The sequence below is a fragment of the Callorhinchus milii genome, unplaced genomic scaffold (genome assembly GCF_018977255.1).
Source record: "Callorhinchus milii isolate IMCB2004 unplaced genomic scaffold, IMCB_Cmil_1.0 Scaffold8, whole genome shotgun sequence".
NCBI lineage: Eukaryota > Metazoa > Chordata > Chondrichthyes > Chimaeriformes > Callorhinchidae > Callorhinchus > Callorhinchus milii.
The window spans coordinates 18,280,571-18,300,277 of record NW_024704749.1 but is presented as its reverse complement, the minus strand read 5'-3'; the positions used below and the strand labels follow the sequence as shown (position 1 = coordinate 18,300,277).

The following is a 19,707-nucleotide window of genomic DNA, read 5'->3' as shown; positions in this document are numbered from 1 at the left end:
CCCCCACACACCACACCCCACACCCCCCCCACACACCACCCACCACACCCCCCACACCCCCCCCCCACACACACACCCCCACACACACCCCCCACACCCCCACACACCCCCACACACCCCCCACCACACCCCCCCCCCCCACACACACCCCCACACACCCCCCCCCACACACACACCCCCACACACCCCCCCCCACACCCCCCACACACCCCCCACCACACACCACACCCCCCCCACACACCCCCCACCCCCACACACCCCCCCACACACCCCCCCACACCCCCCCCACACACCCCACACCCCCCACACACCCCCCACACACACCCCCACCCCCACACCACACCCCCACCCCACCCACACCCTCCCACCCCCACACACCCCCCCCCCCCCCCCCACACACCCCCCCACCCACACCCCCCCCACCCCCACACCCCCACCCCCACACCCCACCCCCACACACCCCCCCACCCCCCCCCCCCACACACACACCCCCCACACACACACACACACCCCCACACACCCCCACCCCCACACACACCCCACCCCCAAACCCCCCAACCACAGGGCCTGGCGCTCACCTGCCGCCCGCACCGGTTGCCAGGCTCCTCCCCCCCCCCCCTCGCGCCGGTTGCCGGTTGCCAGGCCCCTCCCCCCTCGCGCTGGACGCCGGGCCCCGGTTCGGAGGGTCGCGCGGGCGCGGCAACCCGAGCCTCTCTCCGGTCGGGGGTCGCGTTGTGTTTCACCTGTCGCGGCGGCCGGTGGGGAGTGAGGCGGGCGGGCGGTGTGCGTTTGATTTCCTGACTCTCTCTCTCTCTCTCTGTGTCTCTCTCTCTCTCGGTTTTTAAGTTGTTGTTTTTTTTACCCCAACAAAACAAATAAACAAAAACGACCACTCGTTTGCGTTTTTCAGGTCATTTTTAAAAAAAAAAATAATAATTTTTTTTGTGTTACAGGTCACCCACCAAATGTAGGGTCTCAGTTCACTTCGCTGTGAGTTTCATACCAATAGTCGTAATACTTATCATAATAATCCCTGTGTATTTGATACAGCGCCTTATTCTTGTCGTCGTCGTCGTCGCCGTTGCCGTCGGCATTACTATGACCGTCTCCGCGGACGGCGTTGGCTTCGCGGCGCATTCCCGCGAAGCGCTCGGAGGACGACCGGAAGACGCTCCTCCGAGGATCCGCTGCGGCGTCAACCGACTGTAGGTTTCGTGGGCGAAACGCGGCGGCCGATTGCGCGCAGCGGCGATCCTCCCCCGTAGATTGAAGCGACTCAATCTGTTTTTATTTTTAAAGGAATTGTTAACCCCCCCCCCCCGACCCCGGAAAAGCGATCCGCCAATGGACCAACGGCCGGGTTCCTACTCGCTGCCGGGCAAACGGGGGCGTGCGGAGTGAGGAAACCTGCCCAGAGTTTGGCTCTGCCGGGGATCGAACCCAGATATGCACTGAGGTACAGGACGCTTGGGGGTGGGTGGGCGGGCGGGCGGGCGGGGGGAGCAAGGTCGGAGCAGATTGCGCGCGCGAACAAGCTATCCTGCAGTCGGCAGAGAACAGCTCCTCGCTCAAGAGGGGGAGAGGTGAACCTGCGCGGTGCCAACCCAGACCGTCACCCACGTTCCTTTAATGATAAACCGCACCGTTGAACTTTGTGCTTTGTAAACGAGCTGCAATTTTTTTTAATCCGTTATTGGAAGCTCGGACTCCGAGCTAATCCCTCTCTCCTCACCATGGCGGGTGCTCATGTCATCTACTTCATTGTCCTTTGCTTTCTAGTTATCTCATCCGGACAAAGACGCAGGAACGTCAGAAAGCAGGCCAGCCCCATTGACGGAGTCCAAATACAGGAAAACTTTAACATTGACCAGGTAACAAAGGGCTTTGAATTGCAAGATTTCCCAAAGAGACGACATCTCGATTTATCTGGACAGACTTCGGGGTCTGTTCTATTAGAGCAGGTGTGGGGGTGAAATCCGCATCACATCCACTCATAGTTAATATTAATCCTTTCATTTGATATAGCACAGTAGTTACCCCAACGCACACTCTGGGGTTCCCAAGCCTCGGCTCTTGCCAACCTGCACCTAATCCTTTCTGGAATTAGCTGAGCTCAATGCATCCCTCCAGGGGAGAGAGGGAGCATTTCCATTCCAACAAACTATTTCTGGAATTTCCGTGTGTAGGTGAGATACTCTTAAGCAAGGTGATGGATTTCTGCACGTGTCAGCTGAGCAAACAATGAGCACCTTATGACATCTTCTCAAAGCAAAGTGCTTCACAGGATTTTACTGCAGTGCAGTGACTGTGAATGCAGCAGACAATTTGATAATGGCTCCATCCTTTTCCTTTGATGTATTTACTGTCTGTGGTGGTTGCAGGGACAGAACACAGGATAAGAATCAAGTCAACAATGATCAGACATGAAAGGAGATGTACTTTAATCAGACTTTGGCCAGACAAACAGTGTCTCGAGGACTGGACTGTGTGACTGGCCGGAATTTCACATTTTAGCTTTTAGTTTTCAGGCAAATGGTATCTTATTGGTGTGGCGTCTCATTGTACCTATTTGAGATCGAGCAGCTACAGTGTGGAAGCAGTTGTCATGCAAGTTTCCAATGAGAAAGAAACTGTGCGCACCAATACATTGCATAAAATGTGAGTACCCCCAAGACTTTGTTATCTACACTGTGCTGTTAATGGGGCTCTTTCTTAGAATACAGGATTTCAACTCATATAGAGGCTAGTTCAAACATTGCCTGGGCACTAGCATCTTAGAACTCTGGCTCAGTGTGCCAGGTAAGACGTCAGAGCGTATCAGCAAAGCGGGGAGTGCTGCATTGTCGGAGGTGTCGTCCTTCGGCTGAGACGTTAATCTCAGTGCGTTCAGGGGTTCAGGTGGACGTTAAAGATTCCTTCACCATATTCAAACAGGGGAAGGGAATTTCTCTCCTGGCCAACAATCCCCCGTAATAAATTGGTCATTCACATCATAGCTGTTTGTGGGACATTGCCGTGTGCAAATTGGCTGCCATGTTCGCTTACAAGTTACAATCACTGCACTTTATAATGTATGGTGTGAATCGCTTTGGGATGTCCTTCTGACTTGAAAGGCGCTGTATCAAATGTAAGGATTATTATTGGTGGCTGACATTGGATTGCTGACTGGATTTCAGATTGGGTGTCAAGAACGCACTCAAATACAGCCACTTGCCTCTGCATGGGAGACGATAACACACAAGTCTGTCTTCTTGTCTTTCCCAGGGAAGGAATATGTTGGGATATCAAACAGGAGTACAAGAAGACAAGGACCATTGGGAAGTTCTACCGAAAAAGTTTGTCAAGTCTTTTTTATTGTGTTTTTTTTTCCAGCAGGCTTACCATTTGCGTGGTTTTATTTTCCAATTATTTCTCCCCTTCCTTCTTCAAAGCACTGAATCTCAATTCCGTGGGTGTAGCTGCCTCGAAACAGTCACTCTTCAAAGGTTGTGGGTTCAAGGCCCAGGCTGGGGAACTTGGGCTCACAATTCAGGCTGACATCTAGGTGCAGTGTTTGGCAGATTGACACATTGTCGAGGTGCTTCCTTTTGGATGAGACGTTAAACCGAGGTCCCATCTCCGCCTGTTCAGGTGGACGTTGAGGATCCAGTGGCTCCATTCGAAGAGAGAAGGAAGTTTCCCCCTGGTGTACTGGTCAACAAATCCCCCAGATAAATTGGTCTTTCACTTCATGGCTCTTTGTGTGCAATTTATGCCTACAAAACAGTCACTACACTTTACAGTATAACCTGTGAAGCTGTCTGAGGTATCCTCCCAATGTCAGAGGCGCTATATCAAATGCTAAGATTATTAACTTGGGTGAGAGCAAACCCAAATACACAGTCACTTCACGTGACAACAATTACCCATGATATGAAGAGAAATTGCAATGTTTTGATGCTAGAGGACTACATGCAAGGATTATTATTGTCTGGTGAGCTTCCCACTGTTTATCCAGCTTGGACCACCCTACCCGTTAGTGTTAACAGGAGCTGAGTGGGAAAAATCCTAGCTCCAAGTGCTCTCTTCCAAGTCCTGCCAATGAGCGAGGCGGACTGGCCTGGCATCGATAGAGCTTGGAGTCCTGTGGACCCGTCTGGCTCAGGAAATGGTTTGCAGGATTATTAGTATGTGTGAATGTAGGCAGTGAAGGCAGGTTCATTCACTCTGATACAACACATTCTTTTTACAAAGTCACTGAATAGGGATCGGGAGGAAAAAAGTTGAAATCTTTAGCCAGTGAGACCAATTTACCGCTTAAAATTTAAGACTGTTGTAGAATTGTGAAAAAGTCATGAATTCAGTCTTGAATTTGGGAAGCCAATTCCTTTTAAGAAACGCAGAAAAAAACAGCTTTCAATCTGAGACTGAATTTTGGAATATTCCACAATTCTATGTTTTAAAGTAAAATGGTATCACAGGCTAAGACGAGGTGGAATCTGTGGGGCCTTCTGCCTTGGATGGTGAGATGTTATCCCACGTGAAAGGTGCAGTCTATATAAACCCAAGCTGTTGTTGGGGTTCAGGAGCTGTGTATAAGACATGTAACTTTCACCATCCGGTGATCTGATCATCCCCATTGGAACTCTGCGATGCAACCCAGCCATTATCCTGAGCTGAGATCCCTCCTGGCAATTAGCAGGGGTTTAGGCAAGTGTTTGTTTGTTTCCAGAACGGGGAGTGACTACTTACATGGCAGTTGGTGAAACTGATTACAGCAAATACGCAATCATCGCTGTTCAGCAGACTCCCAAACAGAAGCTGACTCTGAAACTCTATGGTGAGTGCATCAGGTGCATGCAGTCAGTTACTGTAAGTCTGTTTTATTTACTCTGTCTCAGGCTGTGAGGAACGATGGGCCATTTGCTCCTGTTCTCTGGTTGCCCCCCAACTCTCTCTCCCCCCCTCTCTCCCCCCCACTGAGCTCCGGGCGTGTCCAGGGCTGCGCAGCCCCTACTGTAATAACTGTAATAACAGTAATAATAGTAATAATAATAATAATAATAATCCCAGCATTGGATACGGCGCCCTATCGCGACACTTTGAGGCGTTCTCCCAGCGCTGCGCGGGACCACGCAGCACAGCGGATACCGCCGGCAGAGAGAGAGCGCAACGGGGTAACGCTGACAGCGCTAAACCTTCCGCTCGACACAACGACCGTCGCGTCGGAACGTCACAAGAGTTTGGCATAAGGTGCAGATCTCTACCGACAATCCGCTTCCCGGTCGCGTTCCGCGAAGCGCTTTTGAGACGCCTCGCGTACCCGCGCCCGGCCCATTTGCGTCCGCCCGGCTTGCGTTGTTTTCTGTCCTTTCCCCTTCCTTCCTCTCCCCCCCCCCCCCCCCCCCCCCGATCCAGAAAGAGTGAAGAAGTTGATTCGGTTGTGTTTGTTGATTGACTCCCAGTGTTATCTGGGCTCAGAATGATACGATGGACGAAGGGGGGTTCCCCCACCTGCCAGACAGCATCTTGCTTGAGGTGTTCCTGCATCTAGAACCCCAGGACGTCTTGGCGGCGGGGACAAGCTGCAAGCAATGGTGCCAAGTGTCCCGCGATGAATTCTTGTGGAAGGAGATATTTTACCGCTACTACAATGTGAATCGCTCGGTTCCCCGCCACCCAGGTTATTCTGAATGAAATGTTTCTTCCCCCAATTCCATATCGATGCTGCAGTTCACCCCGTCTTTCATTCCTCTTAACTGGTGTAATTGAAACGTGCTGCTCTTCGTACATAAGCTATTTCCTCTGCTACCCATTTTACCCCCATTTGATCTCTTTCTCTCTCTGCCTCACCCACGTACACACAACGCAGGAAAACAAAATTAGACAGAGAAAGAAATTGAGAGAATTAGAAAGAACGGCTCACAATGTGGTACAATAAGATAAGTGTTAATAGTAAGCTGTATGGTTTAGCTAATTAAATTCCCAACACTCCCCCTATGAAACACACTTCTCAGTCCACTAGTCTTGGTTCTTGCCAACCTAACGCTCTCCAGAATTCGCTAAGATGGGTGCATCCTGCGGGGAGAGAGTGTGCATTCCATTCCAGACACGGAGAAATTTCCATGTGTAGGTGCATACATATGTGGAATTTTCAATCTAGTTTGGCGATGGATTTCCATACGTGTCTGACACCTGGCTGACCAAAAAAAAAAGGGTAATTTAGTGAGAGTAGAACTCTTGATGGAAAAATTAGGGGCTAAAACTGAAGCCAATTTGTATTTTGTGTGTTGTACACCTCTTGGTCACTTGTGTCACTTAGGACTTGGAGCATTTCATTCCCGGGATTGATTGAGTTCCCAGCATCTTAGGTCTGTAGTCAATGGTTCAATAATAATAATAATAATCCTTGCATTTGATATAGGGTCTTCGAGACATCTCAAAGCACTTCACAGAATATTCTTTAAAGTGAATTGACTGTATTTTGTGGGTGAAACGCGGCAGCCAATTGCACAGCAGTGTCCCACAAACAGTCATGGAATGAGTGACCAACTCATTGAATTTTTAGTGCATCTGGTTATAAGGCTTGCTGGAAGCCAATATTACATACAAAATAATTAGGATTGTGTAGGGATGGGGCTAAATTGAATATATGGAGGGAGCCGGCTAAATTTAATGCAATTAGACTTCAAAGCTAACTCTGTCTTGCCTCTGTTATTGTAGCTGCCACGTCATGGCTCGGTGAGTTCAGGCGACTTTTTGACACGGTTCCGTGTGTGGAGGTCGAGGTTCTGAAGGAGCATCGTGACCAGGTCTTGCACGTCAGCTTCTCTCATAGTGGCTACTTATTCGGATCCTGTTCCAAAGACTGCTTTGTGAAGGTACTGGATCATGCTATGTTTGCACCTGATCACAAAGGCTACAACTACGCAGTCACTACTCTTTAGCACTCTGAGACACTACCCCGTGTGAAGGGTTATATAAATGCAAGTTGCTGTTGTTTACAGAACCCTTTGCGAAGCGCTTTGACATGTTTTTTGACATTTTCGGAGTTATATTAAATGAAGGATTATTATTAGTTTTTTTTCCCAAGGTTTCTTGCAAATATTGTTAATGCTCAGACATAATGTCAATAATCCTTTAATAATTAAATCCACACTTACTTGTAGCACAGGACAGCTCCCAACACCTGAGTTTTCTTTATTTCTAAGTCTCAGTCTGGTTAGCACTCTCACTTCTGAGTCAGAAGATTGTGGGTTCAAGTCTCGCATCACTGAGCTCATTGTCTAGGTTGATACTCCAGTTCAGCACTGGGGGAACTATCAGAGGTGTCATCTGTCAGATAAGACATTAAACGGAAGTCCCCTCTGTCTGTTCAGGTTTGAGGGGTAGAAGTGGGGATTTCTTGTGGTTAAGGTTCAGTGACTGAAGTGACAATGACCGTTGGTGGCGTTAATGTATTGATTTACACTCAAGCTTTCTGAGACGCCGTCTGACATGAAGGGCGCTATATAAATGCAAGCTGTTGTTGAATGTATGCTGAGAGGATTCTTTGGTTTTCCAGGTATGGAACAATGATCTGGAGATTACTGTCTTGCATAGCGCTAACATGCGCCCGTACAACTGGAGTTACACCCAGTTCTCCCAGTTCAATGCCGAGGACACTCTTCTCCTGGTTTCGGGAGTCTACATCGGGCCTCGCAATTCATCCTCTGGTGAAATCGCCGTCTTCAATTTAGGTACTTCACTATGTAGATTTGTGGCATTGTCAAGCATGTTCGCTAACTGCTGCTGTGCAGTTAACAGACTAGATGTGGCACATAGATCAGGACCAGGGCAGAAATATCATAGAGGCTTTGGTTTGCAAATGTATCTTGTTGTTTCCAACCCCTCCCCTCCCCTCCAACAACAACAACCACGGTATTCGAAAAGATGCAGCTCTGTCTCTGGAGAGAGGAAGCGCTGTACACCATAGCCAACCCTCCTGTTACCTTCTCTTAGTTGGTGAATGAATTGTCTCAGTGAGGGGTCTCGAGAGGTCAGCAGTCCAGAAAGTCACAAGTGTCCGCTGCACAGTGAATTTAGAGCTGTAGCTTGTGGCATGGTTAATAGAATGATTTTTAAGTTGCTTTCACATATGCAATGATGATCCTTCCTCAGCCTCGCCCCACCATACCTCTTCTGAGACCTCCTGCAACACCACTGACTCCGTCACTTGCTTCACTCAAAGAACAATGATCTGATGCTTAATGCAACATCCAACATACTTCCAGATAAAATAGCTTCATCACTACTCCATGTTGCATAGTGCTGTGCTGGCCATTTATTCACACCCAAGATAATTGTACTTGTCGCCTCTTGTTTCAGATGACTTCACACTGCTGTCTCGAGTGAGGAACAAGCCCTATGACGTCTTTGGCTGTTGGTTGAATGAAACCCACTTGATCTCTGGCAACTTGTACTGGATTGGGAACATGACCTCTTGTTCTGTTCTCTGGTTAAACAAGGCCTTCCAGGTAAACTAAGGTTTAGTGAACACTGTTCAACTGAACCTTTTGAGTATTATTTACCCTCCAGTATCCCCGTCATGCAGAAGTGGATTCCTGCACTTTTCTGACACTGAATGTTGTTTTGTATTTTGTAAAGAACTAAACCTGGATAAATATAGCCGGTTTCCTTGCTATTTGGTTATGTTTCTGCTGCAGCACGGTGTGTTCACTGCACTTCTCTACACAGAATCTTGAGGCACCTTCTCTTCCTCGCTGGTAGATAGCTTGGATTTACAGAAAGCAAAGGGGAAGAAAAGGTGAAAGTGAATGTGTGAGCACTGACAAAAATAAAGGTTAATATAGTATAGTAGTCGCTGATCAAGAAATAGTGAAAGATGGCTAAAATATACAATGTAAAAGGCAACATGGAAGATGCATTCTGATTACACATTTGTTCAGAGATGCTTCTAACAAAAGATACTCCTTTGTGAGTGCAGCTCTTTCTCTTCAATCTCATTTTGACTGCAGTGAGTCCACACTTTTCTTGGAATTTGTCTAAGCAAGTGAATAACGAGATACACATTTGGCACAAAAAGTGATTGCTTTATGGGCTCTCCTATCTATCTTCCCCCCCACTCTCCTCCACCCACCCCTTGTCCCTTTTGAGATTGACCATCTTAGCTCCCTTTCATATACAAACGTTCCATCAGTTCTCCAGGCGATAAGTAGTGAAAATGTTTAATCTTTCCACGTAATGTCACCCAGATGTCCTGCACAAGCCCTAACCTGTGGACAGTCCAGGTCTAGCAACTGCCTGTGCTTTTTAGTGATGATGGTCACAACTTGAGTGAGATCAAAATGTGACATCAGTCCATGTATTAGCGGTTTGCTGCCACTAGAGATCTCTGCGGTGTGGAAGCACAATACTATACTCCACCGGTCTTAACACATCCAGAACCCTGACTGCAGGGAAGCAATCCCGAGTAGCCAAGTGTTTCTCTATGTCAGCCTTCTCCATTCACCGGACTATCCTCCCGCACCACTCCCTCCACTGCACAAACTTGGGCTAATTGCATGTCTCCTTCTGGAGAGCTTTCAGACACTATGTTCCCCGCTCTCTGGATCTCTCGCCCCAAATCCGTCTGCCTTGTACTTTGCCAAACCCTTCTAAATACCAATCTCTTTGACCGTGCTTTTAATCAATCTTCCTTCTATGAAGGCACTACCTAAATAAATGCAAGATGCTATCTATGCTGCTCTCTGGAAGATGTGCCTGGGAAACATGTTTGTCAAAGGCAGGAAGGGTTTTCCAGGGGTAAATTTTCCTTTAACTGAGATCAACTAAGATGCACAAAATCATAACAATTTTAAAAAGAAATACACCTATTTTCTTTTCTCCCCATCCTAGGATATAGAATCGGAAAATCTAAATGTTGTGAAGAGACTCTTTCAGCTGCAGAACCTGAATGCCAGCACCATTCGAACAGTCATGGTGGCAGACTGCAAGAGGCATGAGACACCCGACTTGCTGCTGGACTATGACGAACAGCAAGCTACCTCAAGCTGTCGAGTCTTCGACCTGGGCAGCGATAGCGAGGATGAAGACGGCAGGAAACCGATGAGAGTATTGGCAAGTGCGTGTGAGGAGAACAAGGAGCTGGAGAGGGTAAAGTGCGAGGGTGGAGGTGATGCCATGACGGAGAATTTACTCCTGGATGACATGCTGACGTTGGATGAGAAGCAGATTGAGGCACGATTTGCAAAGCTTTTCCTCCAGGCCAAGACAAAGGTGTCAGACATTGAGCTGCTTGAAAAAGGTCACACAGAAGAAAAGAAATTTTTGATCTTCACCACAGGCAGCCTTACTTATACTCCACATCAAATAGGTAGGTTTGGCAGTATCAGGTCTAATCCCACTGCTTTCAACAGCCCGATGTCTCTTTAAAAAATCTCTTCAGTAATGCTGAAATCACAACTTGTATTGACATTGGTTTATTTTAACTTCATTGGTCATCTTCACCATTGTTGTGAAGTGTTTTGAGATGTTTGTCCGGTGTGAAAAGCTCTATATAAGTCAAGTTGCTGTTGTTTTGTTAAATATTTCTGCTTCGCTGGCAGTTATATTTAGTGAGCTAAACCCACTGCTTCGCTAATAGATCTACATCCTATACCATCAATAATCTTTTCTCCACTGTTTATCCCTTCCTTGCCCGTTACCTTCCTTGAACAGCCATTTTTATGTATGAACCAAGATGGTGAAATGGGAGGTTATTGAATGATAAGGGCAGCAAAGATTGAATCTGTCCACAAATGCGCTCACTCCTGTGTTGAGAACTGAATTATTTTTCAGGTGTATTTTCTTGTGTACGGTTACAGGTATTAAACAAATTCTGGCTCATCAGATGTCTACAACGGGTCCGGTATTGGGGGAAGAACGAGGCTCAAATGAGTTCTTCGATCCTTTGGACTACACCTTTGATGTCCACGGTCACATTATTGGAATGGGTCTGTCTCCAGATAATAGGTTAGTCTGATCAATCATAGAATCTTACAACACAGAAGGAGACCATTTGGCCCATCGTGCCTGTGCCGGTTCTTTGAAAGAGCTATACAATCAGTCCCACTCCCCCACTCTTTCCCCATAGCTTTTTAAATGTTTTCTTTACATGTTATGTATCCAATTCCCTTTTGAAAGTTATTATTGAATCTGCTTCCACCACCCTTCCATCAAAGACAGCTCTTTCTCGTATAACGGATCAGCTAGCTCTATCGGTAACACTCTCACTCTGGGGATGAAGGTTGTGGGTTCAAGTGACATGTCAGTACTTTGAGCTCATACTCTACGCTGACATTCCAATGCAACACTGCTACAATACACTTTACAGAAATGCGTTGCGACATTTCAACATTATAGATACCATATCAGATGCAAGGAATATTATACAAGTTATGTTGTGCAGGGTTTAAAGGTCAGAGAATTCGTTTTTTTATTTTTAAGTTACAGGTGATTTCTAAATGCATTTTAACAACTGGTAGCAGCACTCCAGTTATCTGTCGGGTTTCCTTTCAGGTATTTGTATGTTAACAGTCGAGCCTGGCCCAAGGGCTGTGTCATCAGCGATCCCATGAATCCTCCACCCATAGCCGAGGAGATCGACCTCCATGTGTTTGACTTGAAAACCATGCGGGAAGTCACACGGACCCTCCGTGCACACAGAGCTTACACACCGAATGATGAATGCTTCTTCATTTTCCTTGATGTCAGCAAGGACTATGTTGCCAGGTAGGTTTCTGAATGAGTTTTGGGAGGAGGTTAGAGAGGAGAGAGAGATGTGGAACTGAGATTCCTACTTATAAGTGGTCGGCAAGAGATTACAGTGACGATATAGAACGATCCTAGCAGTTTTCTGCTCGATTAGGCATGCAATGATTTAATAAACCTTACATTTGTTACAGCGCCTTTCACATCAGGAGGATACATATCTCAAAGCACTGTATGCTTACTGCAAAGGTAGTTACTGTGAATTTTGTAGGTGATTTTGAAAGGAAAGTCCCATTAGCGTGAAGCTGCCTCTACGCGTGAAGTAATGGAAGAGACGGTGGGAGTGAGAATCGAAACTGAACTGTCAAGAAATAACATCAGCACATTGCAAAGCAAGCAAAACCATCGAATGGCAGAAAACAACGAGCGGAAAACAAATTCTAGAAGCAGCAGAAGGGCGAGGTCGTTGTGATATATTTTGCACAATCCTAGTGATATCCTTGGGCCAGAGACAAGATTAATTACCAGTGACTCCAGAAGGGTCTGGCAGGAGTTAGGATTTTCAGAGGAAGCTTGGCGTTCTATATGGTCTAAATGATGCATGATAAAGAAAATACGTAAGCTGCCAGAGTTGTCAGAAACTCTGTCCTCCCTTTGCTGGCTATTAGATTTCACTCCACATTGATGCTGAAAATCCTGAAATATCAGAGAATGTTTCAACTCTGACCACAAGGTATTGTTTGGATGAATAAATTCCTTCAGCCCACTTGATCTCATCCTTCCAGAACACCCACCCTACTATTGTCCCATTATAATATTGAGCAGTTTCTTAATTGAATCCAACATCCTGGCTTCAACCACCCTTTCTGATAACTTGTTCCAATCTTAATTACCCTCTGGGTAAAGAAATATTTCATCTTTCAGCCTCTATGCCCCGAAACTATGGAACTCTCTCCCTCCTTTGCCCCCTCCTTTCCCATTTTGAGATCACGCTTGAAGACCTTTCTTTTTGACTGTGATTACATCTCAGGCTCCGCCACTGTTAAGCGCTTCGAGACGCTACCCTGAGTGAATGGCGCTATATAAATGCAAGTTGTTGTTGTATTACCTGATGTCTTTTATAATAATAATAATAATAATAATCCTTGCATTTGATATAGCGCTTTTCACGTCGGAAGGACGTCCCAAAGCGCTTCACAGAACACACTGTAAAGTGAATTGACTGTAAATTTGTGGGCGAACGCGGCAGCCAATTGCGCACAGCAATGTCCCACAAACAGTCGTAGATTGAAAATGCCAATTTTATTATTGTTTTTGGTTTTGGAGGGATTATTATTAGGCGTGTGGAGTAAGGAAACTTGCCCAAGGTTTCGCCCTGGAATTGAACTCAGGTCTCTCGCTTGCAAAGCGAGTGCTCTAACCACTGAGCTACAGGACTCCACTAGTTATATTATTACAGTACTTTACATAAAGTTTAATAGGTCACTTTTCCTCCACCACTTTTAGTTTCTTTTCTCCTGTTCTCTGTACCTTCCAAGCATTCGACATTCATTTCTTTATTACAAGTCCAGCTGTTGGTCGGACCAATAAACTTGTTAAAAAGGGAACTGAATGATCACATAGGTATTAAAAAATAAGGGATGTGGGGAGAGCGCAAGTCAGTAAGATTCATTTATAAACAATATTGAAACCAGGTAGCATAGATATAGTGTGCAGAAAATGTTAGTTTGAGATATGTTCTGCTGAGCATTCACAGGATGATTCTCAGTGCTGGGAACTGCATCTCCAATTTCCCTCCCATAATAATAATAAGCCTTGCATTTGATATAGCACCTTTCACATTGTCGCGATGTCTCAAAAGTGCTTGACAGGATATACTGTAAAGTGGATTGACTGTATTTTGTGAGTGAAATGCGCCAGCCATTGTCCCACAAACAGCTATGGAGTGAGTGGAGAGAGAACCTCCCTTCTCTTTTCGAATAATGCCATGGGATCTTTAATGTCCACCTGAACAGGCAGACGGGCCCTGGGTTTAACCTCTCAGCCGAAGGACAGCACCTCTGACAACGCAACACTGCATTGTCAGCACTGCATTGGAGTGGCAGTTTGACTGCGTGATTCCAAGTCCCGACAACCTTCTGACTCAGAAGGTGCATTTGTGCAGTTGTAGGGCTGTGCGGTTAGCAAGCTGTTTTTATTTGCACTTAATATGTTGCCTCCCCCCCCTCTCTCTATCTCTCTTTCTCTGCAGCGGAGCCGAGGATCAACATGGTTACATCTGGGATCGGCACTACAATATCTGCCTGGCCAAGCTGCAGCACCAAGATGTCGTTAATTCTGTGGCCTTCAGCTCTGTGGACCAGGAAATGCTGATCACGGCCAGCGACGACTGCACACTGAAAGTCTGGAGGTCCCCACGAGTTGTGCGCATCATGCACGCGAAGCCCAAGCCCAAAAAACTCTCCTTCTTCTGGTTAAACAATAAGAAAAGCCCTTAAAAAAGAATTGTAAGTGCTCTTAATTATTTTTTCCCCTGGCTCTATCCTTCTGAGCACCGAAGCCATTTCTGTTTTTGAAAAGTCCCACGGTTAATTTCCGTCTCTTGCATTTCTTGCCGTATGTATGTATGTATATACGTACGTGGCATTGTTACTGCGTTAATTACTTTCTAAGAACTGCAGGAAAAAAAATAGCTCCCAAATTAAACCTGAATTGAATTTTAAGCCAAAATAATATTACATGCTGAGACCTGAGGAATTTTGGGTGAATTGTTTCCTCTCCTCTCCCCAGCTGCCAGTCTTATTGTTTGCTGTTCTTTCTGCCCATCTAAAAGGCGCTGCCTTTGTGTGTGTGTGTGGGGTGGTGAGGGGAGTTGGGGGGGTGGGTGGGCTCTAGGGTGAACTGGAAGAGTAAGGAGTTTACTGCTCTGAACGTTTGCTGATCGGATGATGCGTTGAAGTGCATGAAGTGCAGCCAATTGCAAAATGTTGGCTCAATTAAGTTTTTCTTTTAAAGGAGAAAGCTGGTTAGCTTCCCCTGACCTGTATGTTTTACCCTCTCCCTCCCAGGGGGCAACATGTCCATCCATCCTCCCCACCCCCCTTTCCCCTATAATAATAATTCCTTATCACGTCTTCGAGACGTCTCAAAGTGCTTCACATACTCCCACATGCCTGTCTTCCTCAGAGAACACTTCTCTCCTACTGTGTAGAACAGCATGTTGATCTCCCATTGAGCAATGCCAACCGGTGCAATCATCTCACCTCCAGTCACTTAATAGTTGAGGAATCTTTGCAAACTGCAGCTGAATTCTGCTGCAGAATGAGCTTTCCACAAGTTTGATATTAGGTTTGGATTTTCTAAAGTGTGGTATCCCACTGTTTATTTTACCAGTTTTGAAATGTCACCATCAGTGGCTGCCAGGACTCTACATTGGAGCCATTTGGTGCAGGGAATCCCTGTTACAGACCCTCTCAATGCAGTGGGGGTATCTTTCGATACAGCGCTGCCTCTCATTGATCTGCTGTGGACCAACACTACCAGACCCTGGAGGCGAGCTACAGGCTTTCTGTGCTAATAAAACAGCCCAAAACTCTAGAGCACTCTTCCTCCAGCCCTCCGCCCTGCCCCTTCCTTCCCCTTCTTCAGACCGCGCCTGAAGCCCTTTCTGTTCAACTACAGTCATCTCCCCTGGCTCAGCATCGTGCTCGGCCACTGTCAAGCGCTCTGGGACGCTACCCTGCATGAGGGGTGCTATGTAAATGCAACTTGTTGTTGTTGTAACCTCTTAAGTTCTTCAATTCAGTCTCAACGCTGAAGCCAATTTTCTATAATGAAATGACCTGCAGAAAACCAGCTTCAAAACGAAAGCTGTATTTAAGAATTTGACAAACCCTGGATGCTCTGAAATGCAAATATAGATCCGGGTGGAATTTCTGCCCCCCTCCCCCCCAACACAGTGACACAAACTCAGTTTATTTTCAGGCAAAGGGTAATTTTCAGTTCTTTTTTCTTCAAGCTGTTCCTCAAAGTCTGCCATCATTTGGCTGTGAATGAATAATATACTGGTTTGAAGCCTCGGTGAATAAGATGTAAAATTGTAGTTTGAATTTTGAAGTTCAACCTATTTAATGACGGCAGCAATCGCTGCAAAGAAGTAGAGGGAAAATTGTACTTTAGAATTAACGCTCAAGTCAATGTACAGACTAAGAAACCAGATTGCCTTTAACAAGCGGGTGATTTGTTCTGTGAGTGTGTTGGCTGGATAGTGACCCTGATGCCTTATTGTACAGGTTAATATTTATGACCATTTTAAACAAAATGCAGGAGGTGGGTGGGAAACGGACATTCAAAGCTGCAGCACATTTTTGAATGTGGCAGCACATCATCACCGTCAAATCCTGACCATTGTCTTTCTCTTCTCTCTTACCCCAAGAGCCAAACCCCAATTCGTGTAACCTTCAATCCCACTGGGAATCTTCCCACTCACTTCCTGTGAATACTGCATGTCAAGTGATGGTAGGTCCGAGCTACGCCAGAAAGCTTGCCAGTATTGTCAATGGAAAGGTTGGGGTTTGAGCCTGTTATATCCAGTAGTGAACCCCAAGACACTGGGTTCCCTTGCTTCTTACTGTCAACCTGCGACCAATACTCCAGAATTAGGTAAGCAGGGTAACTCATCATCCCAAACAGATGTGGAACTCTCGCTAGTTTGGTTTGAATGTTCTTCCACACAGTAATGGGTATCCACTTGTATCTGACCAACACAGAGCAAAGCGGTGGAATCTTTCCAGCTCAAATTAAATTGTGGTCTATCTTGCTGAACTAGCCGACCCAGTGCTTTAAATGTACGCCACACAGCTCTTTAGTCAACCAGCACAGTTCCCGGGCACATTTGCTTGTGCTCCTGTCGTATGATTTAAAGTGCTTTTGAAGTAGTCAGCACTTGCATAGTAACTGCAGCCATAAGTGTAGTTAGTGGAAGAAAGAAAGCCATTCAAAGCGCACCTTACCTGTTAGAAAATGAAAATAAACTAAATACACAAGAATAAGACTGCTTTGTGAAACTGGGTGATGTAGCTATAGTTAATTATTTTTGCTTTTGCCTCTATTTGTGCTGTAATCCTCATGTTTAACTGTACAGTAACCTGTTCCTTTTACTGCTTGGACTGTAAGTGCATCCTCTGCAAAGCAGCAGTTTCAAAAATCTAAAGCAATGGATTGATTTTCTGTCACAGTATGTCACAGGCCAGAGGGACTGTACGTTGTTCTGGTAAAAAAAACTATCACTTGTAAAACAGTGCAACTGTGAGTTATTCCTTTTGATTGAGAAATCCAGACACTTCATTATTAACCGTTCCTTGAAATCCAACTTCAGTCCACTTGTACCTTTCACATCGGGAGGACGTCCCAAGGTGCTGGACAGTGTACAGCATTTCAGATTACCACACGTTCTCCCCTCGTTCTGTTCACATCCAGGAATATAGGAATAGTCAGAGCAAAGCAAGTGTACAGAACACACTCTTTTTTTTAAGATTTTCCAAGGATCATAAATTGTGAAATATAACCTTGAAATATGATTTATTGATACATACATGTAGTAACAGGCTCAACATAACGAGTTCACTGTTGGTTTCAAATCATTTTGGTAAAAAGAATGCAATGCTAAAGGTATTTTCCTGGTTTACGTCTTGCGCTGCTGATAATTAGCAATTAAATCACTCTGACCTTTCCAACTTTTGTAGAGTTGTACAGTGTTTCTGCAAACTATATGCAGCATTCTCAAACCATAACTATTCCGAAAGTCAATAACACACTCACCTCCTCACACTGAGCACAGTTAAAGCTAGCTTAGATAAACAAGAGTGAATTTCCACCTTGATTACATAGTATTTAAACCTTTTTGATAAAGGAATAACAGCGCTGCAAATGAGTAAAGCAGTAACATAAAATAACGAAATCCCTGAACCTCACAACTAACAATACAACTGTGAGCCGTTTACTTCACACTGACGGGAGAAATACAAAATAGCATTTTCTACCCTTCTGTCAATCCTTCTTTAATCATTGTCATCCTACTTTAATTCTTTAAGGCCAAAAATTTAAGCATAGACTGAATACTTTAACATAAAACTCAGAATGCTAAGCTTGTATTCACTCTCTTATTGCTATTATTTCTAAGGAGAGATGATGTTTAGGCAATATTGGTATCATACACAAGTAATAGAAAGCATTTTATTCTCAAATTAATCTGTTTGTGTGAACTATGTAAATGTTCAGATTATAATACAGTATAGTTTTTTGTGTCTTTATGAAGCGTTATTTTTTGCTAAAAAGCAAAAATTGACATAAATTGCCATATTTCAGACCAGGAAAGTCAAGTGTAGAATCAGGTCTGTAAGTTGTTTCGTAGTTTTTGACTAAAAGCAAAAGTCATATTTTCGCACTTATACAAAGATATTCCATGTCACCACCCGCTGGGTGGACTTGAGAGTATTAATCGCCTACTCTTACTTCCCACAGTGATTCTAACCAGCTGTAGTGACATTCCTCCAGTGCAATTCATTGCCATTCATTGGCGGTCACTACACCTCAACATACCAAACAACAGATTCCATAATTTTATGCTGCTCACAGCTCTGGACTGAATCATGCAGACTTGAGCTAGTCCATTACTGGTAAGAAGGATGTGCACTGCGCTTTGCTCTGGATTTCTAGGCAGATTCATCAAAACAACCAGTGTGAACAGAATGCTTCTCACAGATTCCCGCACTGTTCTGTATATTGTCAGCTATCTGTGCAACGTTAACATCTTTAGCTAAACAAGGTAAGTGAGAATCCAATCAACGCATAGGAACACTACATGGCAAGCAAATCATTCTCTTCACTGTCCGAAATTTTTTTCAATTCAACTTTGGTAATTCTATCTCTTTTACCATATTTGACATGAGGCAAAATGCAGCTCATTGTATGCGAGGAGGTGGAGGGATTACTGTCCCAGTGAGCATCTCCTTCAGACACATTCTGATCCAGTCATTTTCTATTCCACAACAAATGTAAAGAAAACTATTTTGTTCCCGCCCCCCCCTTCTATCCCCCCACCCACACCACCACCAAAATAAATTCTACCACAAATGTATTAATCCCCACTGCACGTGAGATTATTAATCGTGAGATAGTCTGATACATGTTCTTCAGACTCAACTGCTGAGAGCAGAAGAATGTCCAACACCAATTAGGTTATCAGGATGACAGTGGAAAGCATCCTGTCCCCACTGTCCTCAAGTCCTGTTGATGAGCTAGGCAGGCTAGTCTATTATTAACTGCTCTGGATGCATGGTTCAGTATTGATTCACACCAGAGTTGACCCAGTCAGTGCATGTCTCAGGCCTTGTACCTAGGAACCAAATAGACCGCACTACCTCATCCACTCTCTTTCCAGACCCTTATTCCTTCCTTTCCTCCCTCCCTGAACTCAACACTAGAGGAGTTCTGGCCAACCTGTTGGCCATTGGCCGGAAGTGGCTCATCCCCCCCACTGAGCACTCACACCAGTCTAGGCAAGTTGTGTTTGATAGGGAGCCTGTTTCCCATTTTTCTTGATCGAAAATTTCTTGATTTATGCCATAAAGACCATTTATTTTGTCAACGGACCATGGAGGCTAGCCACCACAGAGATTGAGCGAATACCGCTGGATCTACGCAGACCAAATACCATCAGAATTGCACAAGCCAAACATCATTTTCCAGCAATCTGCTCCACACAAAACTGCCAGACCTACCAGCAAATTTCTATAGCTCTCGTTCCTTCCAACTCCCAGGAAATAACATTGAGGAATCAACAACCCAACAGCCCTTCATTGCAGCATTTATGGGTGAGCCAGAGTGAACAGCCATGGTCTATTATGATGGTGGAGTGGGTGGTGTAGTTGGGGGGGGGGGGGGGGGAGGTGGAAAGGGAGAAAAGAGGGAAAGAGG

At 45.4% G+C, this 19,707-nt stretch overlaps 1 protein-coding gene across 1 annotated transcript in view; it reads left to right on the top strand.

Moving 5' to 3' along the window:
• Nucleotides 1-1,692: 1,692 nt before the first annotated feature.
• c8g (complement component 8, gamma polypeptide) overlaps nt 1,693-19,707 on the top strand; it is a gene marked incomplete at its 3' end in the record, with an annotated part of 30,882 nt that continues 12,867 nt past the window's right edge. Inside the window, 7 exon segments of the mRNA NM_001292661.1 lie at nt 1,693-1,871; nt 2,522-2,658; nt 3,265-3,335; nt 4,712-4,818; nt 10,198-10,206; nt 18,293-18,310; nt 19,682-19,702. Coding sequence (NP_001279590.1) covers nt 1,734-1,871; nt 2,522-2,658; nt 3,265-3,335; nt 4,712-4,818; nt 10,198-10,206; nt 18,293-18,310; nt 19,682-19,684 — 483 coding nt within the window.